Source organism: Prionailurus bengalensis, chromosome A2 (assembly GCF_016509475.1).
Source record: "Prionailurus bengalensis isolate Pbe53 chromosome A2, Fcat_Pben_1.1_paternal_pri, whole genome shotgun sequence".
Taxonomy (NCBI): domain Eukaryota; kingdom Metazoa; phylum Chordata; class Mammalia; order Carnivora; family Felidae; genus Prionailurus; species Prionailurus bengalensis.
Genome location: NC_057348.1, coordinates 74467161 through 74491130, shown reverse-complemented (window position 1 = coordinate 74491130; position 23970 = coordinate 74467161). Strand labels below are relative to the sequence as shown.

At 42.5% G+C, this 23970-nt stretch overlaps 1 protein-coding gene across 2 annotated transcripts in view; it reads right to left on the bottom strand.

The window, feature by feature from the left end:
- Positions 1–23970, bottom strand: part of VPS41 (VPS41 subunit of HOPS complex) — a 186199-nt gene that overhangs the window by 30815 nt on the left and 131414 nt on the right. For both annotated transcript variants that reach the window (XM_043588529.1, XM_043588530.1), the window contains 10 exons: positions 21290–21419; positions 19562–19677; positions 18194–18250; positions 16808–16869; positions 15343–15424; positions 11159–11251; positions 6166–6293; positions 4269–4413; positions 2106–2147; positions 1908–1958 (listed from right to left, as the gene is read on the bottom strand). In XM_043588529.1, coding sequence (XP_043444464.1) covers positions 1908–1958; positions 2106–2147; positions 4269–4413; positions 6166–6293; positions 11159–11251; positions 15343–15424; positions 16808–16869; positions 18194–18250; positions 19562–19677; positions 21290–21419 — 906 coding nt within the window. The remainder of the gene's footprint in view (positions 1–1907; positions 1959–2105; positions 2148–4268; positions 4414–6165; positions 6294–11158; positions 11252–15342; positions 15425–16807; positions 16870–18193; positions 18251–19561; positions 19678–21289; positions 21420–23970) is intronic.

The window sequence follows — 23970 nt, the reverse complement described above, 5'->3', positions numbered from 1 at the left end:
CGGGGTATATGTGTCCCTTCAAAACAGCACACCTGTATCCCTTGGATAAATACCTAGTAGTACAATTGCTGGGTCACAGGGTAGTTCTATTTTTAATTTTTTGAGGAACCTCCATACTGTCTTCCAGAGCGGCTGCACCAGTTTGCATTCCCACCAGTAGTGCAACAGTGTTTCCCTTTCTCCACATCCTCCCCAACATCTGTTGTTTCCTGAGTTAACTTTAGCCATTCTGACAGGTGTGAGGTGGTATCTCACTGCGTTTTGATTTGTATTTCCCTGAGGACGAGGAGTGATGTTGAGCATCTTTTCACATGTCTGTTAGTCATCTGGATGTCTTCTTTGGAAAAGTGTCTGTTCATGTCTTCTGCCCATTTCTCCACTGGATTGTTTGGTTTTGGGGTGTTGAGTTTGATAAATTCTTTATTGATTTTGGATGCTAATCCCGTATCTGGTAGGTCATTTGCAAATATCTTCTCCCATTCTGTCAGTTGCCTTTTAGTTTTGCTGATTGTTTCCTTCACCATGCAGAAATTTTTATCTTGATGAGGTCCCGACAGTTAATTTTTTTTCTTGTTTCCCTTGCCTCTGGAGACATGTCTAGTAAGGAGTTGCTGCAGCTGAGGTCAAAGAGGTTGCTGCCTGTTTTCTCCTGTAGGATTTTGATGGCTTCCTATCTTACTTACATTTAGGTCTTTTATCCATTTTGAGTTTTATTTTTGTGTATGGTGTAAGAAAGTGGTCCAGGTTCATTCTTCTGCATGTCACTGTCCAGTTTTTCCAACATCATTTGCTGAAGATACTGTCTTTTTTTTTCCCATAGGATATTCTTTCCTGTTTTGTTGAAGATTAGTTGGCCACATATCTGTGGGTCCATTTCTGGGTTCTCTATTCTGTTCCACTGATCTGAGTGTCTGTTTTTGTGCCAGTGCCATACTGTGTTGATGATCACAGCTTTGTAATACAGCTTGAAGTCCGGAATTGTGATGCCTCCTGCTTTGGTTTTCTTTTTCAACATTACTTTGGCCATTCGGGGTCTTTTCTGATTCCATACATATTTTAGGATTGTGTGCTCTAGCTCTATGAAGAACGCTGGTGTTATTTTGATAGGGATCGCACTGAATGTGTAGACTGCTTTGGGTAATATAGACATTTTAACAATATTTCTTCTTCCAATCTATTAGCATTTCTTTGTGTCTTCTTCAGTTTCTTTCACAAGCTTTCTAAAGTTTTCAGTGTACAGATCTTTTTTACCTCTTTGATTAGGTTTATTCCTAAGTATTTTGTGGTTTTTGGTCCAATTGTAAGTGGGATCAAGCCCCATCAAATTTGATGCCCACAGTCCTACTGGACCCATCTATTTTCTCTGAAGCCTTTTCTCATATCATTTTCAAAAGACACAGAAGACATGCACTCCTGCTTTATTTAGGGAATCCAAGTAGCCTCTCAAGGAAGTCTAGAATAGGCCTTAACAGTACTACCACTGAGGCCAAATGAGAGGAGAGGGATGAGCTAGCATGAGGGTGAAGGACAGAAAAATGGGGCTCTGTTCTTGGATCCTTCTGAGGTGTTGTAATTTATGTTGCAGTTGTATTCAGTGGTAACTCCAGAAGCAAGGTGCTTACTCCTTGCTTCTGAACACAGTTTGGTGATACAAACATGAATATGATAACTTTTCTTAAAATCACAGTTATGAGTCAAAGTTAAAGTATCCAATCTGTAAGTAGTCCCTAGCAAGGCGGGGGGGGGGGGGGGGTTCAGAGCAAAACTAATTGCGGATTATGGTGTGTGGTCAAACCTCTAATCTGAGTAGTGACGTGAGCGAATTCACGCCAATATCCCCCACCAATACGGACAGGTGGCTCGACCACTGTGCAGTTAAAAGGGCAAATGAAGACAGTCATGCTCACCACGTGTTGCAACTCTGGTCTGTCTTCTAATTCTTCCACCACCTTTTTAATCTAGAGAGAAAAGGAATTTTTAAACATGGAGTTACAGGGGGACACAAACATAGCTGCAAGATTATCTGATAAACATCTCTCTTCCTTATGGCTAGGGTGCTCTCAGGCACTCATCTGGCAACACATATGAAAACAAAAGACACTCACTGAAATTTTATCTTCATTGTCCAAAAGCATGTCAACGGCTTTCTGAAATAAAAAAAAAAAAAAAGTAGCCACAGTCATTGACACGTGCTGTGTTAAGAGGACACTGAACACAGTGTACCTTGCATGCCGTCAGTTCACGGTAGAGGGTTTCTTTTCCACACATACGGGTTCCTTTGCATTATAACAGCCCTTAAGGGAGATATTTGTAAATGAACATATTTTAATGTGTCTCAATCTGAGGACTGTGTGTTTAGCACACCACTAAAACACTGTCCTGCGACAACTCACCAAACACCAAACATCTCGTCTGCACATATTCTAGCTTCCGTGTTGTTGGGCGTAACTTCACAGGCACTCCTGTGACTCTTGCTAGCTATGGAGAGCGTACTGTTCCCAGGACCACAAAAGTGAGCTTTGCTTCCTGCCACCTGAACCTTCACTGAGACCCTCTACAGATTTCACAGGTGTAAGGGGCTGGTCTTATGTGGAGAAGAGGCTGAGAGCCAGGAAAACAATTAGATACCTGGAGTCTCATACGGATACAAAAACTTTTGGGATTTACTTTATTGACCTTTAACACTCACGAAACACACATGAGACTGTGTCTGTAACAACAGGGAGTGAGAAGACAGCCCATCAGACGGAGCATCATTTGTGATACCTGAGCCCGGGTCCTGCTCGAGTCTGCTGCTGCCTACCTACCCACTCCACTTGTTTCCCCTCTAAAATGTGCCGATGGTAGAGATTATCCTTAAGGCATCTTCTAATTAGAAAACTCTGATTCCTCCACTTTGGTTCATACTCTTGAACAGCAGTTAGTCTCAGCTCGTTCATCATTTTTTTTCTACAGCTACACATGTCAAACTCAGCTCTGGAGACACATGGCGGGGATGGGGGGTAGGAATAAGGGGAGAACAGATAAGGGGAAATGTAATTAATTTTTATATAAGCACTTCATCCTCTTAATCATCTTGTGCCAGAGAAGCAGACCCTCTGCCCCTGAACTTCTTCAGAACTGCACTCATTCTTTTTAGATCGGCAGTCCTGAAAGACTTGAACCATTCAGTACAAAAAAAGGGCGAAAAGCATCTTTCAGGGAAAAAAAAAGTGGATTTAGCTTCTATTTAAGTTTAAGTTTATGACGACTAATCTGTAGCATTAGCATAGTATGTACATAATATACATGTATACGTACATACACAATATAGTGCAGAGCATCCTTTAATGCGATAAAATAAAAAAGTCAATTTAATTCTTTTGGAGCCTTCCGGGTTCTACTCTTCAACTAAAGTTTCAATTTTCTGAATGAGGAACTGTGTTCTATGAACTTTACGTCCATCATGGTTACTTGTGATTAGCTTTCTATGTTACGCACACGTGCGCACATGCGCGCGCGCACACACACACACACACACACAAGCCACTGTGAGCTGTGGAGGCTGGGTGCCCTCATTGGTCAAGCAATCCACTGTTCAAATTTGTCATGCAATAAAATAACACATCCTCCACGTCTGACCCAGCGGAAACGCCACATGCTGAATCTGTGAATGCCAACGAATAAAATCACAATAAATGGATCAAAACAGAAGTTCACCTAAAATTTTAATTCTGCAGCATATGATTAAGAGAGGTGAATGAGCCAGAGCATATGGCTAGTTTCTCTGTTTCTATGAATTATGTGAATTGTTTGACGAAACAATTACTTCACACACACACAACTTTCCAAGTTCCACATCAGATTATGATTGCTTTTGCAGAATAACCACATCAAGTAAAGGATTCCTGAATCCCAAGTACTAAAACAGCTTAACATCTAGGGGCACCTGGGTGGCTTAGTTGGTTAAGCATCTGACTCTTAATCTCAGCTCAGGTCATGATACCAAGGTTTGTGAGATCAAGCCTGCTTGAGATTCTCTCTCTTCCTCTCTCTCTCTGCCCCTCCCCTGTGCACATACACGCTCTTTCTCTCCTTCGAAATAAATAAGCTTCAAAAAAAAAAGTAATATAGCTGAACATCTAGTGAGGATCAGTGTTCTGAACATGATTACATACAGCCAAGCTACTTGATTTATTACCTTCTCCAGCATTTGAACAGGTGTGCAATTATTAAAACTTTAGAAGAGTAAAAATAATTGATCGGTATTAAAATAAGAAATGCATTACCTCAGAATCAAAATCCATCAATAAAACAATTTTATCCTTGATGGAACTGAAAAGATTATGCTTGTGGATCAATTGGAAAACATCCTTATGTCTTAATGTTAAGTATATTTCCAGAGCATTGCCATAATTTTTGTCATAGGTGTACCTGGTAATACAAAATTTTTTACATTAATGTTCATCAACACTTCAATTAAACACACACATACACATATACAAATCATGTTTTGCAATACGAAAAACTGAAAAATTTGTTTAAATAGAAAAGTCCACTTTATTTGGAAGACTATTCTTTGGGATTTAACTATATGTGACCAGCAAGAACTTCTTTTTCAGAAACTTGCCTCCCGTTTCACCAAACCTCAGGGAATTTACAATGGTCAAGTACTAAACATTTTCTTTTATAGAAATTTTCAAAAATTTTTCGTAGAAGTCCATATACCAGGCAAAGAAAGTATGATCCAAAACAAAGGGAATTCTTATTCCAGTAATAAAAAAATTCAGTTCCAATTTTTTACAAGCAGTGTTCAGCTGGCAAATGGATTCTATCCCAAAAGCTTTTCTGTCAGGGGAGCTTATAGAACTGACACGTGTTTTTTTTTATTGAAACACTGTTTTTCACATTAATTCCGAAGCCAGCTCCTTAAAACCAACTGAACCTAAATTGTCCATTAAAATTATTATGGGGTGCCTGGGTGGCTCAGTCAGTTAAGCATCCAGCCTTGGCTCAGGTTATGATCTCGTGGCCTGTTAGTTCGAGCCCTGCATCAGGCTCTGTGCTGATGGCTCAAAGCCTGGAGCCTGCTTCGGATTCTGTGTCTCCCAATCTCTATGCCCCTCCCCTGCTCACACTTTGTCTCTCTCTCAAAAATAAATAAACATAAAAAATATTTTTTTTTAACAATTATTATTTTAAAAATATTTAACATTTATTCATTTTTGAGAGACAAAGACAGACAGAGCATGTATGGGGGAGGGGCAGAGAGACAGGGAGACACAGAGTCTGAAGCAGGCTCCAGGCTCTGAGCTGTCAGCACAGAGCACGACGCGGGGCTCAGACTCACGGACTGCAAGATCATGACCTGAGCTGAAGTTGGACACTTTAACTGACTGAGCCACCCAGGCGCCCCTGAACTCTAAGCCATTTTGGTGCACTTTCTTCGTCTTGGCAAAAGACACAAGAAGATGGGGGAGGGGTGGCCTGAGGTGGTAGGGATGCTCAGGAGAGGCTGACACAGGAACAGGGTTCCTGAGGTGACCCGCGGTATGCTTCTCTTTTCACTAGACCAGACCTGCCCCAAGGCAGGACTGTGTCTTACCTATCCCCGTGTCCCAGGCATAAAGAAGAAAGCCCAGCTCACCTGAAGTGCCCAACAAATATGAAAAATATTAACCAAGCTTCCATTTTCTAGGCTCTGACTCAGTGCCAGGCACCGTGCTTAATTAGTTCTTAATTATGACTTCTCCTTCAAACTTTTAAATCATCCCATTAGGAATGTATCCATCTTACAGAGAAGGAGGCTGAGGTTTGAGAGATTAACTGACACGCAGATCCAAGAGTGACAGAATCCAGAGCCTGTCTGGGAAACCGATTTTCTTCTGGAATCTAAGACCTGGCATTCTTCCCTTCCTGAACCAGCCTCTACGTGGAGCTGCTGACGAGGGTCCCCTCTCCTCAGGGAAACAGACTGCATTACATTTGTACAGTTTCACATGTTTTCCTCACCTGCTAGCTGTGCACCGGAGGTTTATGAAAGGACTTTACTGAGACCGAATGTAGGAAAATGGTACAAAAGGCTCCCTCTTCTGCGTCCTCCCCATCCAGAGTGCGCTAGATCTAAAATATGAAAAACTCCTCATGTGGACTGAATTGGAAAGAGCAGCACTAAACTGTACTCACAGTTCTGCCAGGGTTTTGAGTAGGGTCCTATTCTGACTATCTTTCTTCAGGTGATCCCGGACTGCTTGAACAATGACTGAATTATTGTACAGATCTCCAGGCCATTCTCGGATCAGAGTGGCAAAACCCTAATCAAGGGGGAGAAAACAGAAGAACACTCTATATACACAGAGTAACAATCCAAAAGGTTTAAACAATGCCTAAAAGTATTCATGTAAACAGACAGAATAATTTTATGATCAAAACTCTGGTCCAGGGCCGCCTGCATGGCTCAGTCGGTTGAGTGTCCAACTCTTGATTTTGGCTCAGGTCACGATCCCAGGGTCATGGGACTGAGCCCTGCATCAGGCTCTGCACCGAGTCTGGAACTTGCTTAAGATTCCCTTTCTCCCTCTCCCTCTCTCTGCCCCTCTCCCCCACTCACATGCTCTCTCCCTAAAATAAAACAGACAAACAAACAAGCAAAACTTGGTTCATGAAGATATCACCAATTCTCAGGCTCTGGGTTTGGGGGCAGTGAGGGAGGAAGACAATTACTGCCCGCTAACCTCCACTTACCGTTTCTGGAAGAGGTAGTGCCATCCAGTTCCGCGCAAGTAAGGCAGCCCCCCAGGTGTTCAATAACGCGATGCCGCGCACACGGAGCTTAGGTTTGCTTTGCTCTAACCTCATTCTGGACAAACTGTAACGCTGGATGACATTCTCAACATCTTGAAGATGCTGCCCCAGTTGGCTACTTTCCTCCCCGCCTTCTGTGCCCGCTGTGTCTGGCCTCGTGTGCACTGGTCACACAGGTGTCCTGTGCAGCTGGCAGTGCCACACACGGTGGCTTGTTCCCACAGCAGAGTCACCGGCACCCCACCATCAGCAAGACACCATCTTTGTCCTCTTTCCATTCTTGCCCCTAAACCTGGTTTTGTGTAGGGGATTTGGGACTTTGGCTCAAGTCCTAGCCCCTAGCTGGATCTCACATTTTGTGGTTCTCGTAGAAAACCCCAGATCTTCCGATTGGATCCTGTTTCCCTCCTACGTTTGGTTATTGGCCAGTAGTATCCTGGGCATTCTCTGCCCTCCCATTCCTGGCTTCAGTGCTCAGGTTTTGTAACTCAAAAGTATGGCAGAGCAGTTTGCTTACTGATCCTTGACAGCTTGTAGAGAAAAACCTTAGATGTATTCAAGACAGCAAAGGGAAGTAAAAATCTTCATGTTATTGAAAAAGATATAATTAATATTAAGTATCTCAACTAATCCTTTAATAAACTACTATGAATTTAGTTAAGTGACATTCATTCATTTTAATGTTTGTTTATTTTTAAGAGAGAGAAAGAGAGAGCACGAGCGAGGGAGGGGCAAAGAGAGAGGGAGAGAGAAAATCCCAGGCAGGCTTCGCGTGGTCAGCCCAGAGCCCGATGTGGGGCTCGATCTCACAAACTGTGAGATCGTAACCTGAACCGCAATCAAGAGTTGGACGATTAGCCTACTGGGCCGCCCAGGCGCCCCACTTACGTGAGATTTAGAAATGAAAATAGTGTGGTGGAATTTGCTTCTGTAAAGTACCAAGATTTGCTACAAAGAAAATCCCGAAGAATCAAGATCACAGTCTCCATTAAAGTCCTACCTAACTAACCCAGGAAGGATGGCAAGAGACCAAAACAATAGGCAACACGTTTTCCATTCAAACTGCAACCTTCGCACATAAAAGCACGATTGCTGTTTGACTTGAGAGGTTTGGGGAGAGGTGTACTTAAGTAAAGATGTTGTATCAGATAAAATCATTAAATCAGAATATTAAAATGTTCTTCGAGCCAAAATGATACTTTGGATCAAGTTTCTGTTTTAAGACCGCATAATTTGTAAAATAAAAAAAAAAAAAAATCTGAAAAGATTCCCACCCAAACACTGGTGGCTCTCAGTAGCCCTGAGACCAGGAATAATACTGTTTGGGAAAGGCTTGGCTCCATTTTCTCTTCTCCCCTTTCATGTGACAGTCTTGCAGCACTGACAACTTCTCACACAAAATAAGACAAAATGACCGGTCACACTGTGTGACAGAAACATGATGACTCCTAAATAAACTGAAATAAACACTTATCATTAGGCTTTTCTCTGCTTATCCGGCTCCGTGCACCCTCGAACAGATGTGCTAAGAAATACTGATGCAATCAACCCTGTGGCCTTTACGATTAATCAGAGGACACGGTTATCAGGGGGCTGTTCTGATCAAGTGGGGAGAGTGAGAGAGCACCTCAGTGCCCATCAGAGTTAAGTACGAGGTTATACAGTGTTCATTAAATGAAATGCCAGAGCAGTTGTCCTACTTTTAATAAGCTTATACATTTGTCATCAGTATTATGAAACAAAGTTTAACTCACTATGGAGCTCTAGTGGCACAACTGGCTAGCCCATGGTACTTATAAAATAGTTCTGCTATGGGGCGCCTGGGTGGCTTAGTCCGTTAAGCGTCCAACTGCAGCTCAGGTCATGATCTCATCGTGTCTGGGTTCGAGCCCCGCGTCGGGCTCTGTGCTGACAGCTCAGAGCTCGGAGCCTGCTTCAGATTCCGTCTCTCTCTCTCTCTCTCTCTCTCTCTCTCTCTCTCTCTGCCCCTCCCCCGCTCATGCTGTCTCTGTCTCTCAAAAATGAATAAATGTTTAAAAAAATTTTTTTAAAATAATAAAATAATTCCGCTAGGTTGTACCCCATAGAAACAAGCCATGAGGCGTCACTACCTCCAAGTAAATACAGCCACTTCATATCTTCATTTAGGAAGAAAACTGAGAAGTCAATATTCCAGACAGGTAGACAGCTGTTTTTTGTTTTCAATCTGATCTTTAGTGCTGTTTAGTGACACAAAATTTTCATCCACATAACACATGATCAAAAGTGTTGCTACAGAACACTGTTCCCTGGTCAATTCTGTGACAATTTAATTCAAAATTAAACATGAAATTAAGATTGAGGGAAGGTGGACAATTTATAAGAGCTTATGACAGTGACAATAAATTATGTAGACCCTTCCTAACAGTACTGACCAGGCAGACACCCTGATTATTCAGGAAAAAATACCTACGAAATCCAAGCTTAAGTCATGCTTGTTTCTTTTTGTCTCAGTCAACAGGCTTCCAGACATGAATCAATGGGATCAGTTTAAGGATACAGAATTTAAAACCATTTCTTGAAAAAGAGTTGAATCATGTGAAAGAATTGTAACACAATCATAAAAATAATAAAATTGTGGTTTCCATGGTTAAATTACATTATTTTAAAAAGAGGGCAGGTATACTAAGCTTCAGTATTTCTCAATAAAATTCATATTTTTCTCCATCATTTTTATAGGACACTCGTAATTCTCTTTTGGGAAGATGTACAAAGATGGAATATTTATGACAGCCACTCTCTCTACTCAGAACATACTGGAAAGAAACAGAAGTCCATTATGGGTCTTTATTCACTGAAGAAATCTTTTCCAATAACTATGGCCAATAATGGTCTATAATGGTCTCTCATTAGATCTTGTATAGAACGTATCGCTCTGCCCTGTGTCACTTACAGTCCAGTTGCTTAAAGCTTACCGAGGTGGTCTCCACCCTCAGCCTGTAAATCTACTGAAGATAGGACTGTGTTGTTTAAATTTCTCTTGGATCCAGCGCAGTTCTAGACCGTGGAAGGTTCTAAATAAAGCTCTGCTGAACTGAACGGAATGGGAAATGAATAGGAACCATGCCTCTAGCCTACATCAGCTGGCACCCAACATAAACGACAGAAACTATTACCATAAACTCTTCTAGGAGATCTACATCTACAGATCTAGAAAGGAGTAGATCTATGCTGTAAAAGCAAGGGAACAATACAGATCACATGTGCCTCAGGCTGCTTGAATCTTTCATATCCAGGAACACCTGGTGGAAAGTGACCGCATATCTGCGTTATCCGCATACGGGGTCACTATTTTAAGGGGCCCTGTAGACCTTAAGATCTAAAATTCACGTCAGAGTTAAAACGTAGTAGTGTTTGCCATGGGACCTTCCTTAAATTCAATCTGTTATTGGTAAAAAAGGATCCTAACAAGGCACTCAGAAGCCAGGCATTCCAGTCTGCTCACCTCCTCCATGTATGAACCTTTTTGGAAGCCACCTCAAGTTCTGGTGCACATAAAGTCCTCCTTATCTTTTATTTTTTTTTTTTAATTTTTTTTAACGTTTTTTATTTATTTTTGAGACAGAGAGAGACACAGCATGAACGGGGTAGGGGCAGAGAGAGAGGGAGACACAGAATCGGAAGCAGGCTCCAGGCTCTGAGCCATCAGCCCAGAGCCCGACGCGGGGCTCGAACTCACGGACCGCGAGATCGTGACCTGAGCTGAAGTCGGACGCTCAACCGACTGAGCCACCCAGGCGCCCCCCTTATCTTTTAAAACATAACACCAAGATACAAGATGGCAGGGACAGCTGGTAGCATACTACGAGGCACCAAAAACGAACACCTATCACTGGGTTAGGCTCTTGGAACTTTCCCCGCCATCAATAAGCAAACAGATCTTTTCCAATCTCCTTCCCCATTCCTGCACACCGCGCCCCCCCCCCCCCCCCCCCCCCCCCCCCCCCCCCCCGCCAGGTTTCTCTTCATTCTGCCTTTGGCAAACTTAGTTCTGAGTCTCCAGCATCAATGGGTGGCTGCTCTTCTGTGTACGAAATCACCAAACAGTACTTAGTCCTTTTTCTTTAGCCCTTTCAAAGAGCCAAAGGAATTAGCTGTAGGAAATTATAAAGGAACAGAGGAACTGGTCACAATGTATGCAGACTAGAGATTTTCACGGTCTACGCAGACACGCAGACACGAGTGGGCATCAGGGTCTCACCTCAGCTTTATCTATCACACACGACCCGCGAATCTGCTCCCTTTCAACCCCCTGCTCCCCTGTATTACTTTTCTAGATTTCTTACCACTTTCCCATTGAGAGAAAGTAACTATGACCGTGTCAGAATGGCCGTACCTCATAATCACTTTCCAAAAATTCATGTAAGATCATTTCATAGATGAGTGGTTTCAGAACTGGGTCTCCCCTTGGCAAGTAAGGACTAATAGCCTAAGGAAGGAAAAGGAAAAAAATCTTTTCAGAAGGGACAAAATGAAACCATATTCCAATTACGTAGAAAATGTAAACGTACAGAGATCTTTTCCCACCTATCATAGGGTTATGTTGATAAAACCATCACAAATTGAGAATATTTTAAGTCAGAAATGCTTTTTTTTTTTTTTTTTTTTTTAAATTTTTTTTTTCAACGTTTATTTATTTTTGGGACAGAGAGAGACAGAGCATGAACGGGGGAGGGTCAGAGAGAGAGGGAGACACAGAATTGGAAGCAGGCTCCAGGCTCTGAGCCATCAGCCCAGAGCCTGACGCGGGGCTCGAACTCACGGACCGCGAGATCGTGACCTGGCTGAAGTCGGACGCTTAACCGACTGCGCCACCCAGGCGCCCCAGAAATGCTTTTAAAGTACCCCCCTACCGAACATCACAGCTTAGCCGAGCGTACCTTAGAAGTGCTCACATCACTTACATTAGCCAACAGTTGGGCAAAATCCTCTAAAAATAAAAGCACACGGCCTGCTTTTATTAGAAAGCATTGAACATCTCTTAGTTTACCGAGTATTGTACTGAAAATGAAGAACAGAATGGCTGTGTGGGTAGAGAATGCTTGTGAGCATATGGGCTGCTGACCCAGGTGATGGTGCAGCTGACCTAATCGGGAGTTCCCCTTGGCTGCCCTGCCCGGCAGTGCGACAGAGGCTTGTCCCATGTATCACAAGGCCAAGAAAAAATCCGAATCCAAAGTACGGTTTCTACTGTGTGTCACTTTTGCACCAATGTGAAGTTGAAAAACCAGAAGTTAAACTACTGTAAGTAGGAGACCATCTGTGTATTTTTACTTTTAAAAATGTAAGGCAACAGATGGGGTGCCTGGGTGGCTCAGTCAGTTAAGCATCTAACTTCAGCTCAGGTCAGGATCTCATGGTTCCTGAGTTTCAGCCTCGCATCAGGCTCTGTGCTGATGGCTCAGAGACTGGAGCCTGCTTTGGATTCTGTTTCCCTATCTCTCTGCCCTATTCTCATTCTGTGTGTGTGTGCTCTCTCTCTCTCTCCCAGAGGTAAACAATCATAAAAAAAGGTTGTTTTTTTTTTTAAATGTATGGCAACAGAGTACTTTAGAAAATTATTATGAAAAAAATCCAAATAAACTCTGTCTTATAACACATTACAATATATATTCAAAAGTATCTATGACATGTACGTATGAATGAATGATGAATAAAAAACTGCCTCAGGTTAAACTTTCTCTCTCTCTTCTTCCTGATACTTCTAAATAATAGGAGGAAGAATGTCGCAGAAATAAAAGCTTTACCTGAAGTAATCAAGGAGTTACAGGTCACCTATCCCTATTTTTTTCCTTAAAATGGAATCTATCACTCTTTAAAAACTTATAATCATCATTTGAAATTAAGGGAAAATAACACACCTTGTGTTCTTTAGCCATTGGAGTGCTGTGTTGAGTGCTGAATTTCCAAACACTGTTAAATGACCCTGCAGTGCACTATGTACTCATCACCCTACTCTGTCCTGGAGACACAGACCTAGAGTCACCATCCCAAGGGGCTCAAAGCCTCAGAGGGATGGCATGCACACATCTAAACAGCCAACTGCAAGCCTGTGTGCTAAGTGTTCTAAGAAAGGGGTTCACAAGGTGCTGGGTGAGCAGGGGTGGAGCCTATATACTGAGGCAGATGCAATGGACACCAGGAGTCCATCAGGAAAAGAAAGATGGGGAAGGGCAGAGGGAACAGCGTGGAGCCATGGATGTGCACTGTGTTCAGGGAGACCAGAGGGGCTCAGAGACGTGGGACAGGGGTCACAGAAGTGAGCTAAATCTGGAGAGAAAGGGGAAGTGAGGCAATGAAAGCAATTAAGAATTATACTTCAAGCAGAAGGCAGGGAGAAGAACAGATTTAATTGTTAAACCGTTAGCCCTGGGTAGGGCTGTTCGTCCATCTGTCAGAAGGCTCCTGCAACGGCACAGACGAGAGTCAAGGCAGCAGCAGTGGAGGGGAAGAGAGGTGCTGACAAGGTAAGACAGAGCCGCAGATTAAACAGAATCGGGAGGCAGCTCAGATGTTCTCATCAGGGCAGCGGCTGTGAGCCGTAAAGCATGGAGGGATGGGTGTATCGTGAAGTCACAGATACAGACTGAGAGAGGGAGGACCAAATTTGGGAAAGCAACGGATTCATGTTCATCTGAGTGATGGTTATCAGCAGTTCATGCAAGTAAAACTGGCCATCACGCGTTTCCAGGACAGACACTGAATTTAAAAGAGAGGTCTGGGTTATGGAGCCATCAGTGTACACATGGCCACAGGACTGGATAAGATCCTCCAGGAGCAGCCCAGTGAACAAGACAAGAAGTGTCCCTGGGGGAAGAAGAACAACACGCGGGCAAAAGTGCAGATGTCACAGGGCGGGCAGCCTGAGCAACTGGGAATTTTTTTCTTTTTTAAGTTTTTAAAAAATTTTTTGAGAGAGAGAACACTGGTGGAGGAGAGGGACAGAGGAGAAGAAAGAGAGAGAGAAGGGGGGGGGAGGGTGGGAGGGAGAGAGGGAGAGAGACTCTCAAGCAGATTCCACACTCAGTGTTCAGTGTGGAGCCTGACACAGGGCATGATCCCACAACCCTAGGATCATGACCTGAGCTGAAATCAAGAGTTGGCTGAGCCACCCAGGCACCCTATAACTAGAAATTTTTAAGAACATATTCATAACTCTAAGAGAAGGTTCACAAATATTGGGGAAAAAATTAAATATTTTAAACAAACATAACAATATTATTTAATCTGGATGTTGTGCAATAAATTGAAAGGTAAATCGTTTCCTTCAAAGGAAACAATCAACAAAACTAAAAGGCAATCTTCAGAATGGGAGAAGATATTTGCAAATGACCTATCAGATAAAGGGTTAGCATCTAAAATATATAAAGAACTTATAAAACTGAACATCCAAAAAGCCAATCATCTAGTTAAAAAATGGGCAGAAGACATGAACAGACATATTTCCAAAGAAGACATACAAATGGCTAACAGACAAATGAGAAGATGCTCGACATCACTCATCATCAAGGGAATACAAATCAAAACTACAAGGAGGTTATCAACTCACACCTGTCAAATGGCTAAAATTAACAACTCCAGCAACAACAGATGTTGGCAAGGATGCAGAGAAAAGGGAACCCTCTTACACTGTTGGTGGGAATACAAACTGGTGCAGCCACTCTGGAAGAGAGTGTGGAGGCTCCTCAAAAAGTCAAAAATAGAAGTACCCTACCTGCGATCCAACAACTGTACTAGTAGGTATTTATCCAAAGGATACAAAATTACTGATGTGAAGGGATACACGCACACCAATGCTAGCAGCAATATCAACCACAGCCAAATTATGGAAAGAGCCCAAATGTCCATCGGCTGATAAATGGATAAAGAAGGTGGAATGTTACTCAACCATAAAAAAGAATGAGACCTTGCCATTTGCAATGACATGGATGGAGCTAGAATGTATTATGCTAGGAGGGCACTTATCACATCAACAAGCATGAGGGGCACTGGGTGTTGTATGTAAGTGCTAACCACTAAATTTTACACCCAAAACTAATAGTACACTGTATATTAACTAACTGGAAATTAATAAGAACTTGAAAAAGAAAAAAAAAGAAGGTAAAGACATGAAATATTGAATTACGTGTGATAGTTACATGGTCAGACTTTTCATCTGTCTTCCAACAAATAAAGTATTATTTGAAAAGTACATTAATTCTTCAGTGCATTTGAAAAACGACTCATGTTTTTATAATCTGCAGGATGAGACTATACCTGCTTTCCGTATTCGTTAGAAAGGACATTAAACACTTCATCTAAACACAGAGAGAACTGGAGTGATGTAAGAAGGTATAACATATAGGTATATGTTTTATACACATGAAATATAAACCAGATTTATGTTCTGATGTTTCTTCCTAGCTGAGATAACACTCACTTCCCAGGAACAAACTGATTACTATGGTCTTCATTTTATTTCCATCTCAATATTAATATCCTACATACAAAAATTAAGAGTTAAAAATAAGGCTAGCTTACCTTAAGCTGTCCAATTTCTTTAAATTTATAAACTTCATATTCCCAGAGTGCTGCATTTTTCCCAAGAATTTTCTGGCATTTGCTGGCAGTCATCCCAGGGAGAAAGGAAAAAGAAAAAAAGAAAAAAAGAAAAAAAAAAAGAATAAGTAATACATTTCCTCTATTGGTTTAGATAAATCTCTCATCGCAGAGTTGTGACAAATTTCTATCTCAAGTGCCAATGAACATAAAGGTATTACTAGACAACCACTTGCCTGCATATACAAGGTTGACGGAAATCATGAAAATGGATGTGAAATACTTAGAAATAAAGAGGAGTCCCTTTCAGAAGACTAAGATTAGGAGTTGTAGGAGTTTTCCCAATGATTATCCCGTTCTGGGTTTCCTACTAAGCCAGATGAGCACTGCTGGTTTGGGAACCAGCAGATTTGGGGCCTTGAAGAAATGTCACCATACCCAAAAGTACCAATTTAAACCACTTCTTGAATGGCTTGAAATAATAGACTACAAAATCAGACTTCAGAAAATTGGAAGCCTATCATTGTATATCATCTGGAGAAATATTTATATACGAATAAAAACTTAATTTACGCTGCAAAAAAACACGTTTCCCTAAATCTCAGAAAATAATAGGTAGGCCTCAAAGCTAGGTGTCCAAGCTGCTGTGCAGTCCCGCAGGCGAGCACCCTGAAGCTCCAGGGGGAGCCACACCCACACACACCCACACAATCACTAGACAACATTTGTGTTCTTGCAAACCTGAAGCCTGAAATCTGGTCAGTTCTGTTTAATTGCCACCCTCTTGTTGGCAGACCCCTCTCCTTGAATTATAGGCAGTGGTACTGACTGCCTTCTCAAGGATGTCTGTAGAGTGAACAGCCCTGGAAACGAGAGACACAGATAATGTTTCCCTCCAGAGCCGAGGGCAGGTTGGTGATGATAAAAATACCGTGTTCCTCTGAAGCTAAGGGCAGGCAGGATTACTGCTCATTATGAAAGAATCGGATGCCCTAAGCTCAGGGTCCCTTCTCCTGTAACACGACCGATGGCCTGTGCAGTGCCACCCGGAGGCCTTCTGTAGGAACTGGGGCTGTGGGATGTGGCACAAATGTGGACGCTCCGGCTACGGCTGCTGCTGAGGCAGGCCTGCGTCTGCGACCCACGAGTCACATCTTCTGCCAGCACCCGTGAAACCGATGTGCTACCTTGTTAGCTTATAAAAACGGTAAACTCTCACACACTTCATGTTTTTCACATCCTTCTCATTAAATCCCTTGTTTGGTGAAAATAAGACAGTAGGTGGGTAAGTAACAAAGCCAGGCTGCGGTTAAGGCCGCTAATACTCAAAAATTACCCCTCCAAGAAAGATCTAAAAAAATGCCAACCTCAGAGAATGGCTTATTTTACTGTAAACGTTTCTCGCTTCTACTTATACTAACAATAATTGTGAAAATATCATTATTACCGTGCTGCTATGTCATACTCTCCTTTCTCCACCAGGTGGTTTATATATGCCAAGCCAATGTCCTAGGGAAAATGAAATGAAGGAATTCCATAATTAACTGGAAAAACTGGGAAGGTGAGCCTCAGTTCCTGAGCAGGCCATGACCTTAGGGTCCTGCTGGCACACTACTGCTTAGAATCTGTTTTATACACCTTAGTGTGCTGTACGTAATTATGCTCATTTCCTTCCTAAGCATGTTTAAATGCATCTGTGTTTCTATTTTCACCAGGCACCCCTAGGTGATTTTTATTGTGGGGGGGAAAGTATATGAGATGTAAATAAACATGAAAATCAATTTTTTTTATAAATTTTTTTTTTTTTAACGTTTATTTATTTTTGAGACAGAGAGAGACAGAGCATGAACGGAGGAGGGTCAGAGAGAGGGAGACACAGAATCTGAAACAGGCTCCAGGCTCCGAGCTGTCAGCACAGAGCCCGACGCGGGGCTCGAACTCACGGACCGTGAGATCATGACCTGAGCCGAAGTCGACCGCTCGACCGACTGAGCCACCCAGGCGCCCCAACATGGAAATCAATTTTTTTTTTTTTCTGGAAATCAATTTTAATAAAAGGGATGCCCAGGTGGCTCAGTCGGTCAAGCGTCCGACCTCAGCTCAGGTTGTGATCTCACAGTTTGTGAGTTTGAGCCCTGCGTCGGGCTCTGTGCCGACAGCTGGGAGCCTGGAGTCTGCTTCAGATTCTGTGTCCCACCCTCTCTCTGCCCCTCCCCCACCTGTACTCTCTCTCTCTCTCTCTCTCTCTCTCTCAAAAATAAACATAAAAAAAAAAAAAGACCACTAGTTTTCCAGTTTTCATCTGTGAACAATGGTCCTGCATTGGCTGATCTCTAAAGACCCTTCACACTCTTTCCATCTGCACATTCACTGTCACAATTAGCAAAGAAATGGGCTTTCAGTCACCGTATTTTTCCATAGTCCAAAATGCACTGAATTTGTATCCGAGGTCCTAGATTCGTCTCCATGACACATATGACTCATTATGGAGACACTGAGGCAATCTGGCATTATGAAACTACTCTGGATACATTTTGGGATAATGCAAAGAAAACTTCCCCGCACACAATGGGAAAGTTTTGTACTTAAAGTGCATGTCACAAATCCAGTTTCCAAATCACCCAAAACAGCCTCCTAGCAGGTAGTCAAGCCTCTTGGTTACAAGCAGACACTGATTCAATAAAATGAAATATTTTGACCTTGCAGATTGGAAGGTCTGAAATAAAGTCTCTAAAAGGTAGGAAAAAACCTGTTCTTTTCAAATTACTTTCAGTCTCATTATAACTTATCAAAAGGTAAAGTTATGTTTCAAATAATAAAATTACACACTTACTAGAATCTTATGTCTTTTAATGTTCTTCTGGCTGATTTCAGCTGCCATCAAAGCTTCCTACATTTACAAAAGCACGATAAAGGGAGCAGAAAAGAAGGGAGGGAAAATGGAAGAGAGTGGGAAAGAAGATATTGAGGTTATAAACACTATACTTATTATGTTTTAAAGTTCTAGACTACATAAATAAAGCCCCATTTTCCCATGGCTTTTGCTTCAAGCATGGGCATTTTTAATGTTATGGTTGAATGAACCTCACTGCATTCAAACTCCAACAGAAGCAGTCAACCAAAATGAAGACTTCTCTTATTTCCATTTGAATGCATTTCCACATTAGGATATTGGAATCACATTTCAGAAACAAATCAAAATACAGCAACATCTCCGGGGTTCAAAGAAACAAAAAAATTCATCTGTCATTCTAAATCTGCATGACGTACGGTGACAAAGGGGCACTTTTCCTTTGTGGGATACAAAAACACTTGATGCACGCAGTTAAGCGTATCTGCAATTAAGATCTCGAAAAACCCAACTTTTACTTTTATCTTGGGAAGTTCATAATTATTACTTTAACACAAATGTCTAAAACATAAAGTTATTTAAGGAACTGCTGGATCTGAAGCAATATGGTAATCACTGAGGTATGAACTCTGTAGCAATGCCGGGACTCAAGCTAGTTTATAAATGAAAACCATTTCCCCCGCCAAATCCTTTCAGGCGGTTACAAACTTAAAGCAGTAAATCAGTAGATTATTTCGTGTCTGTTTGTTTTCAGCTTATTAGTATGTAAGCCCATCCAGAGAGTTTCTCTAAGCCAACCGTAATAATACCTTTACAGCTTTTAAAGTTAAAAGGTTTTCTTTTTGTTAAAAAAAAAAAAAAAAAAAGTCATCATGGGACATTTTTCTACTCAAATTAGTCTGAATCCAGACTCACTGAGGTGGACATCATCATCATCTCTGAACAAGTAGTTCAAACAATTCCAAGTGAGTATTGATTTGATAGCTTAATCTTATGTATGAAATTAGCACAAATGAATGGTGTCACTAACAGACAGAAGAGACAATTCTGAAACACTAGCTCGATTTTATTTTCCTTGAAAAACCATAGGAGAAACACTTGAATAGGCTGCATCTAATGTGCCTCACTCCCTCTACCACACCTCTTCCTCCACTGAACAACAAAACCCGTTAACCTCCTTGTAATCCTTTCTCCCCTCATTTCTGAAAAGCGTATTGGAAAGTTATCAGCCTCCTACCTATTTTTAGCTTAGGGCGTTCTAATTCACCGACATGAAAGATTTATTACACAAACCTTTTATCCTCTGTTACAGATGCCACCATACTTTCAGGAAAGTAAAATCAAAACTACCTCGTATTTCTTCTTTTCAAGGAGCCAGTCAATGTGGTCATCTTGGTCCCGTTCCTTGGCTACGACAATGTCTCTTGGACTCACGATATAAAAGAGTGACTCCCCTTCAGAGTACTCTGTAGGTGAGGCAAGAAAGGAACAGCATGGGTGGCTTGGCATTAGATGCTTCAGTAGCAGTTTCAAGGGACTCAGGTTATACAATTCCAAGGGAAACAGAAAACTTGGCTACCTTTGGGCAAGTCTGTTTGGCTCTGTCTGAAGGCAAACAATTATTTAAAAGAAAAAAAAAAAGGGAGGGAAGGAAGGAATATCAAAAAACTTTGAAAAAATAAGGTAGTTTATAATTCTATGTTTAACACATTAACATCGTGACCTCGGCTGAAAGATGGTGATCAAAATGCTCTGTGTCACCTGTGTGTTAGAATTCATCTTCTGTATATAAACTTAATTTATGGCCATTTACAGCACTGTTCTATTTTTACAGAACAATTACACCCCACAGTTGGCAATAAATGTTTCCTCCTCATCAAGGTCAAGGCCACCTAAAGCATAAATGACAGATGCCCCAGGCCCCGGGGTCATCATCTATCATTTCAGCACATTGTGCACAACACCAGTCGTGAGGGTTTCCTGCAGAATTCAATTACACAACCTGTTTGGAAGGGTTGTTAAGTGTGCTGAGCAAAATGCCTTGACCGAACACTTCCGGTTGTGAATCACATGTGCTTTTTGCCAAGTCCAGAATATACTCTTAATTTCTCAACTGATTAGGGGCTCCGTATAAGAAAGCTCAAACTGGGGGCACCCGGGTGGCTCAGTCAGTAAAGCGTCCAACTTTGGCTCAGGTCATGATCTCATGGTTCATGGGCTGGAGCCCCATGTTGGGCTCTGTGCTGACAGCTTGGAGCCTGGAGCCTGCTTCTGATTCTGTCTCCCTCTCTCTCTGTCCCTCCCTCACTTGTGCCCTCTCTCTCTCAAAAAATAAACATTAAAAAAATAAAAATAAAATGAAAAAAAAAGAAAGCAAGCAAGCTCAAACCGTATAGAATATTCCTTTCTTTCCTTTGGCCAAAATGAGAACCAAAAATATTCTGGAAACAGACACAAACAAAAACAAAAACATCCATTGCTTTTGAAGCAGGAAAATTTCGAAAAGAAAGCTTAGGCTGTTCTTCTTTCATCACTGTATGTTTGGATGATGTGATGACACTCTAGCACAGATGGCCTGGCAATGACCAAATAACAGCCATTCATCCCTGACTTCTGAGTAGTGACCAGCGTATTCGTTCACCCACTCAACAAATTCTCGGCGAACCCCGAGTCCCTGCCGGGCACTCTCCCAGGCGACAGGCATTTGGTCACTAACAGGAAGACGACTGTCTGCCATCCCAGAGCACGCTTTCCAGACGTACACAGTTGGGAGTCATCTGGCAACCATGGAACCATGCTGCCTGATGTCACCGTGGGTGTCACACTCCACAGGGCAAGAGATACAACATAAGAACCAAGCCCACGGAGCCCCCTCACCTTGGTCTCCCCCTCCCTTCTGTGGGAGCTCAAGCAAGCTCTGAGCCTTGTGCCCTCATCCTCAACACAACAGGCCTGCCCAGATATTCTCTAAGACCCTTCCAGCACCTCAATTTAAATTCCTGGTTGTGCTAACAGCGTGAAAGGGGAAAAAACCCACAAGCGTAAGAAACAACATGAGCCAGAGCCTTGAGCTCTCACCTAGATGATAATCTCTGCACTCGTTCTCCTGAAAGCCTCTCACGGTGAGAGCGTCTGAAGAGATCTCCTCACAGGTTTCAGGAAGCGGCTGGATGATATCCAGTCGAGGCCTGGCACGGTATTCTCTCTCCTGGGTGGGGGCGGGGGAGGGAAGGGAGGGAAAAGGCATGTTTTCGTTATGTTTCTAGAAACTGTACAAATGCGTTCCAGTCAGTCCTAGTTAAATGCCTTGGTTTCATAATTTGGACAGATGTAGGCCCTTCTAACCACCTGCGTGACAGCCTTGTCACACCATGTTATCTTCTGACCTTTCTGTGAGACCAAGGGGACAGGTGCTACTGAGTCCTTTGGCGGTCCCCACTGCGGCCCGTCCAGCTCCAAGGGCATGGCCACCACACGCTTCCACAACCGGCTTCGGCTCTTCCTCACGAATGTGGGGAAGCATAAAAATAACGTGACAAACTGCCAAGCCACTGCCACCACTGGTACACTCACTGGTGACGCTGAGAAGCCAGGGACCGAGAGCCACGTCTAAGGCAGAATGCGCTCAGATGAAGAGGGCAACGGTGGCCATGTGCGCCGCCCAATGTGACAGACAAGAGTCACTCGTGGCTACCGCGACCGAGAAACAGTTTTTATTTCATTTTAATTAATTAAAATGTAGATAGCCACATACGGTGAGTGACCATAGTTTTGGACAGTGCACCTCTAGGTCAGGAGAGAAGGGGGAGAGAGGGTTTTCTAGGGCCTGTGGCAGCGCCACTAACCTAGAAGGCGATGAGACGCACATTGTTCTCACAGAGCTCATAAGTTACTCCTTAAATTACCTAAGTGAGTATTACTGCTCCACATATCACAGATGAAGGAACGGGGGATGTCGTTGTAGGAAAGAAAAGTCATGTAATAGGGAGACTGCAATGTGTGGCAAAACTGGGACTTACGGTAAACCTTGGACTTGAAGTCAAGTTTGTTTTACTTTGAAAGTTTGTGCTTTTTGAGCATTTGGCACACAGGCATAAAACATACACTTGCCGGTTTTCCGAAGCCTCAAGACCCGCAGCCGTGGGACACTGGCGCAGAGAACCCAGAGGCGGGGCCGCGTGGGAGATGTCCCCCAACTCCCCACGTCCCCCAAGAACCGCAGTGAGCCTGCAAGAGTTCTTTGATCCGTTTTGTCAGGTTAACTGAGAGGCAATGACATTAGCTTTGCATCTCATACGTTTAAAAACATGGCAAAAATAAAACAGCAATTATGAAAGATCGACTAGTAGAAGGCAAAAACAAGGGAGTATACAGCAGAATTTTTCACATCTGTGGAAAAATGAGAACCGTCTCAATTTTGAAACAATGGGAAAAAGTGGAAAGGTTGTAATATTTAAAAAATGAACTGCTGTAACAAGGGCAAAAACAAAATCCAAATTAGAACAGCAAGAATAGAAAAAAATATTGGAAGCAAATAATAGTAAAAGAAAACCACCTTGCTTGGCCACATAAATAGCTCCTTTAAATGCATAAGAAAACCATCAGTGATTCATCTTGTTCCTTTACAACCTTTTGCTCACTGGTCGTGCGGCCCCTGCTTATCTGTGACCTTCCCAGGAGCAAGATTTTGGTCTTGCTGGCCTTTGATCCCCAGTGCTTAGCATGATTCTTGCTACACGTATGCTTTGTTAATGAATGGAACAAACATAAGGGAGACAGCTGAATAAATCCAGATGGAATTGTCCACGGCCACTATAAATGATAATGACAGGAGACGACACAGCCATATGGAGAGAGAATGGAATAAGGTTCACAAAAATAGGGCAACACAGAAAAGCGTGCGACCATGACAACAACGGTGCGGAATAACGCACGTACGTGACGGGTGTAACGGGGAGACTATTCTGGAGGAGGATATGCGTGACATAAAGACGAATTTTGTCTAATGTCGCAGTTACACTGTCTTTTTCATATGAGAAAAGAACAAAGGGGGGAGTGGTTTGGCCCCCACGCTTGCTTTACGCCTTTGTCTTAATTTTGTCAGTTTATTCTGTGTTTAAGGATCTCAGGTGTACTTCAGTGCTATATAAAAAGCTACGTGTACTGGCACACACAACTGTAAATCATCTCCAAGACCCTCACAAGTCTTCCTCTGAAGAAATTCCATTTTCTAATGTGGTCTATGGGGTTGGCCTTTCTTTGGTTTCTACTCCTTTGTAATCCTCTTCCTTTATTAGCAAAGGTTTCCTTGCTTCCTTTCTTTTTTGCTCACTTGTGCATCGGGCTTTCCCTTTTTCATTTTACTGCTTCCTTCCTCCGTCTTTCAATCACATTCTCAACCCACCCCACCTTCCTCATCAGAAAGCACTGTATTTTTACTCCCTTGGGAGCCACTGCTTTCCTTTGTTTTCAAAAAAAAAAAAATAAATAAATAAATAAATAAATAAATAAATAAAATAATAAAGTGATGTCCTGCAACAGGGCTAGAAGCCAGACCTATTGATTTTAGTAGCTCTGAGTATTCACTTAAGTCTAAAGCATCCCATCGCCTAGCAACGTGGGCGCCCAGAGCTTCAGGTTACTATAGCAATGACTTCCCACCGCAAGTGCTCGCTCAGAGAAATGCTCTCAAGCTACCACTTCAAAACCAGGCCTCCCAGGGTTTTTCTCCCCATTTTATTCCTAGCCAGTTGAAAAGG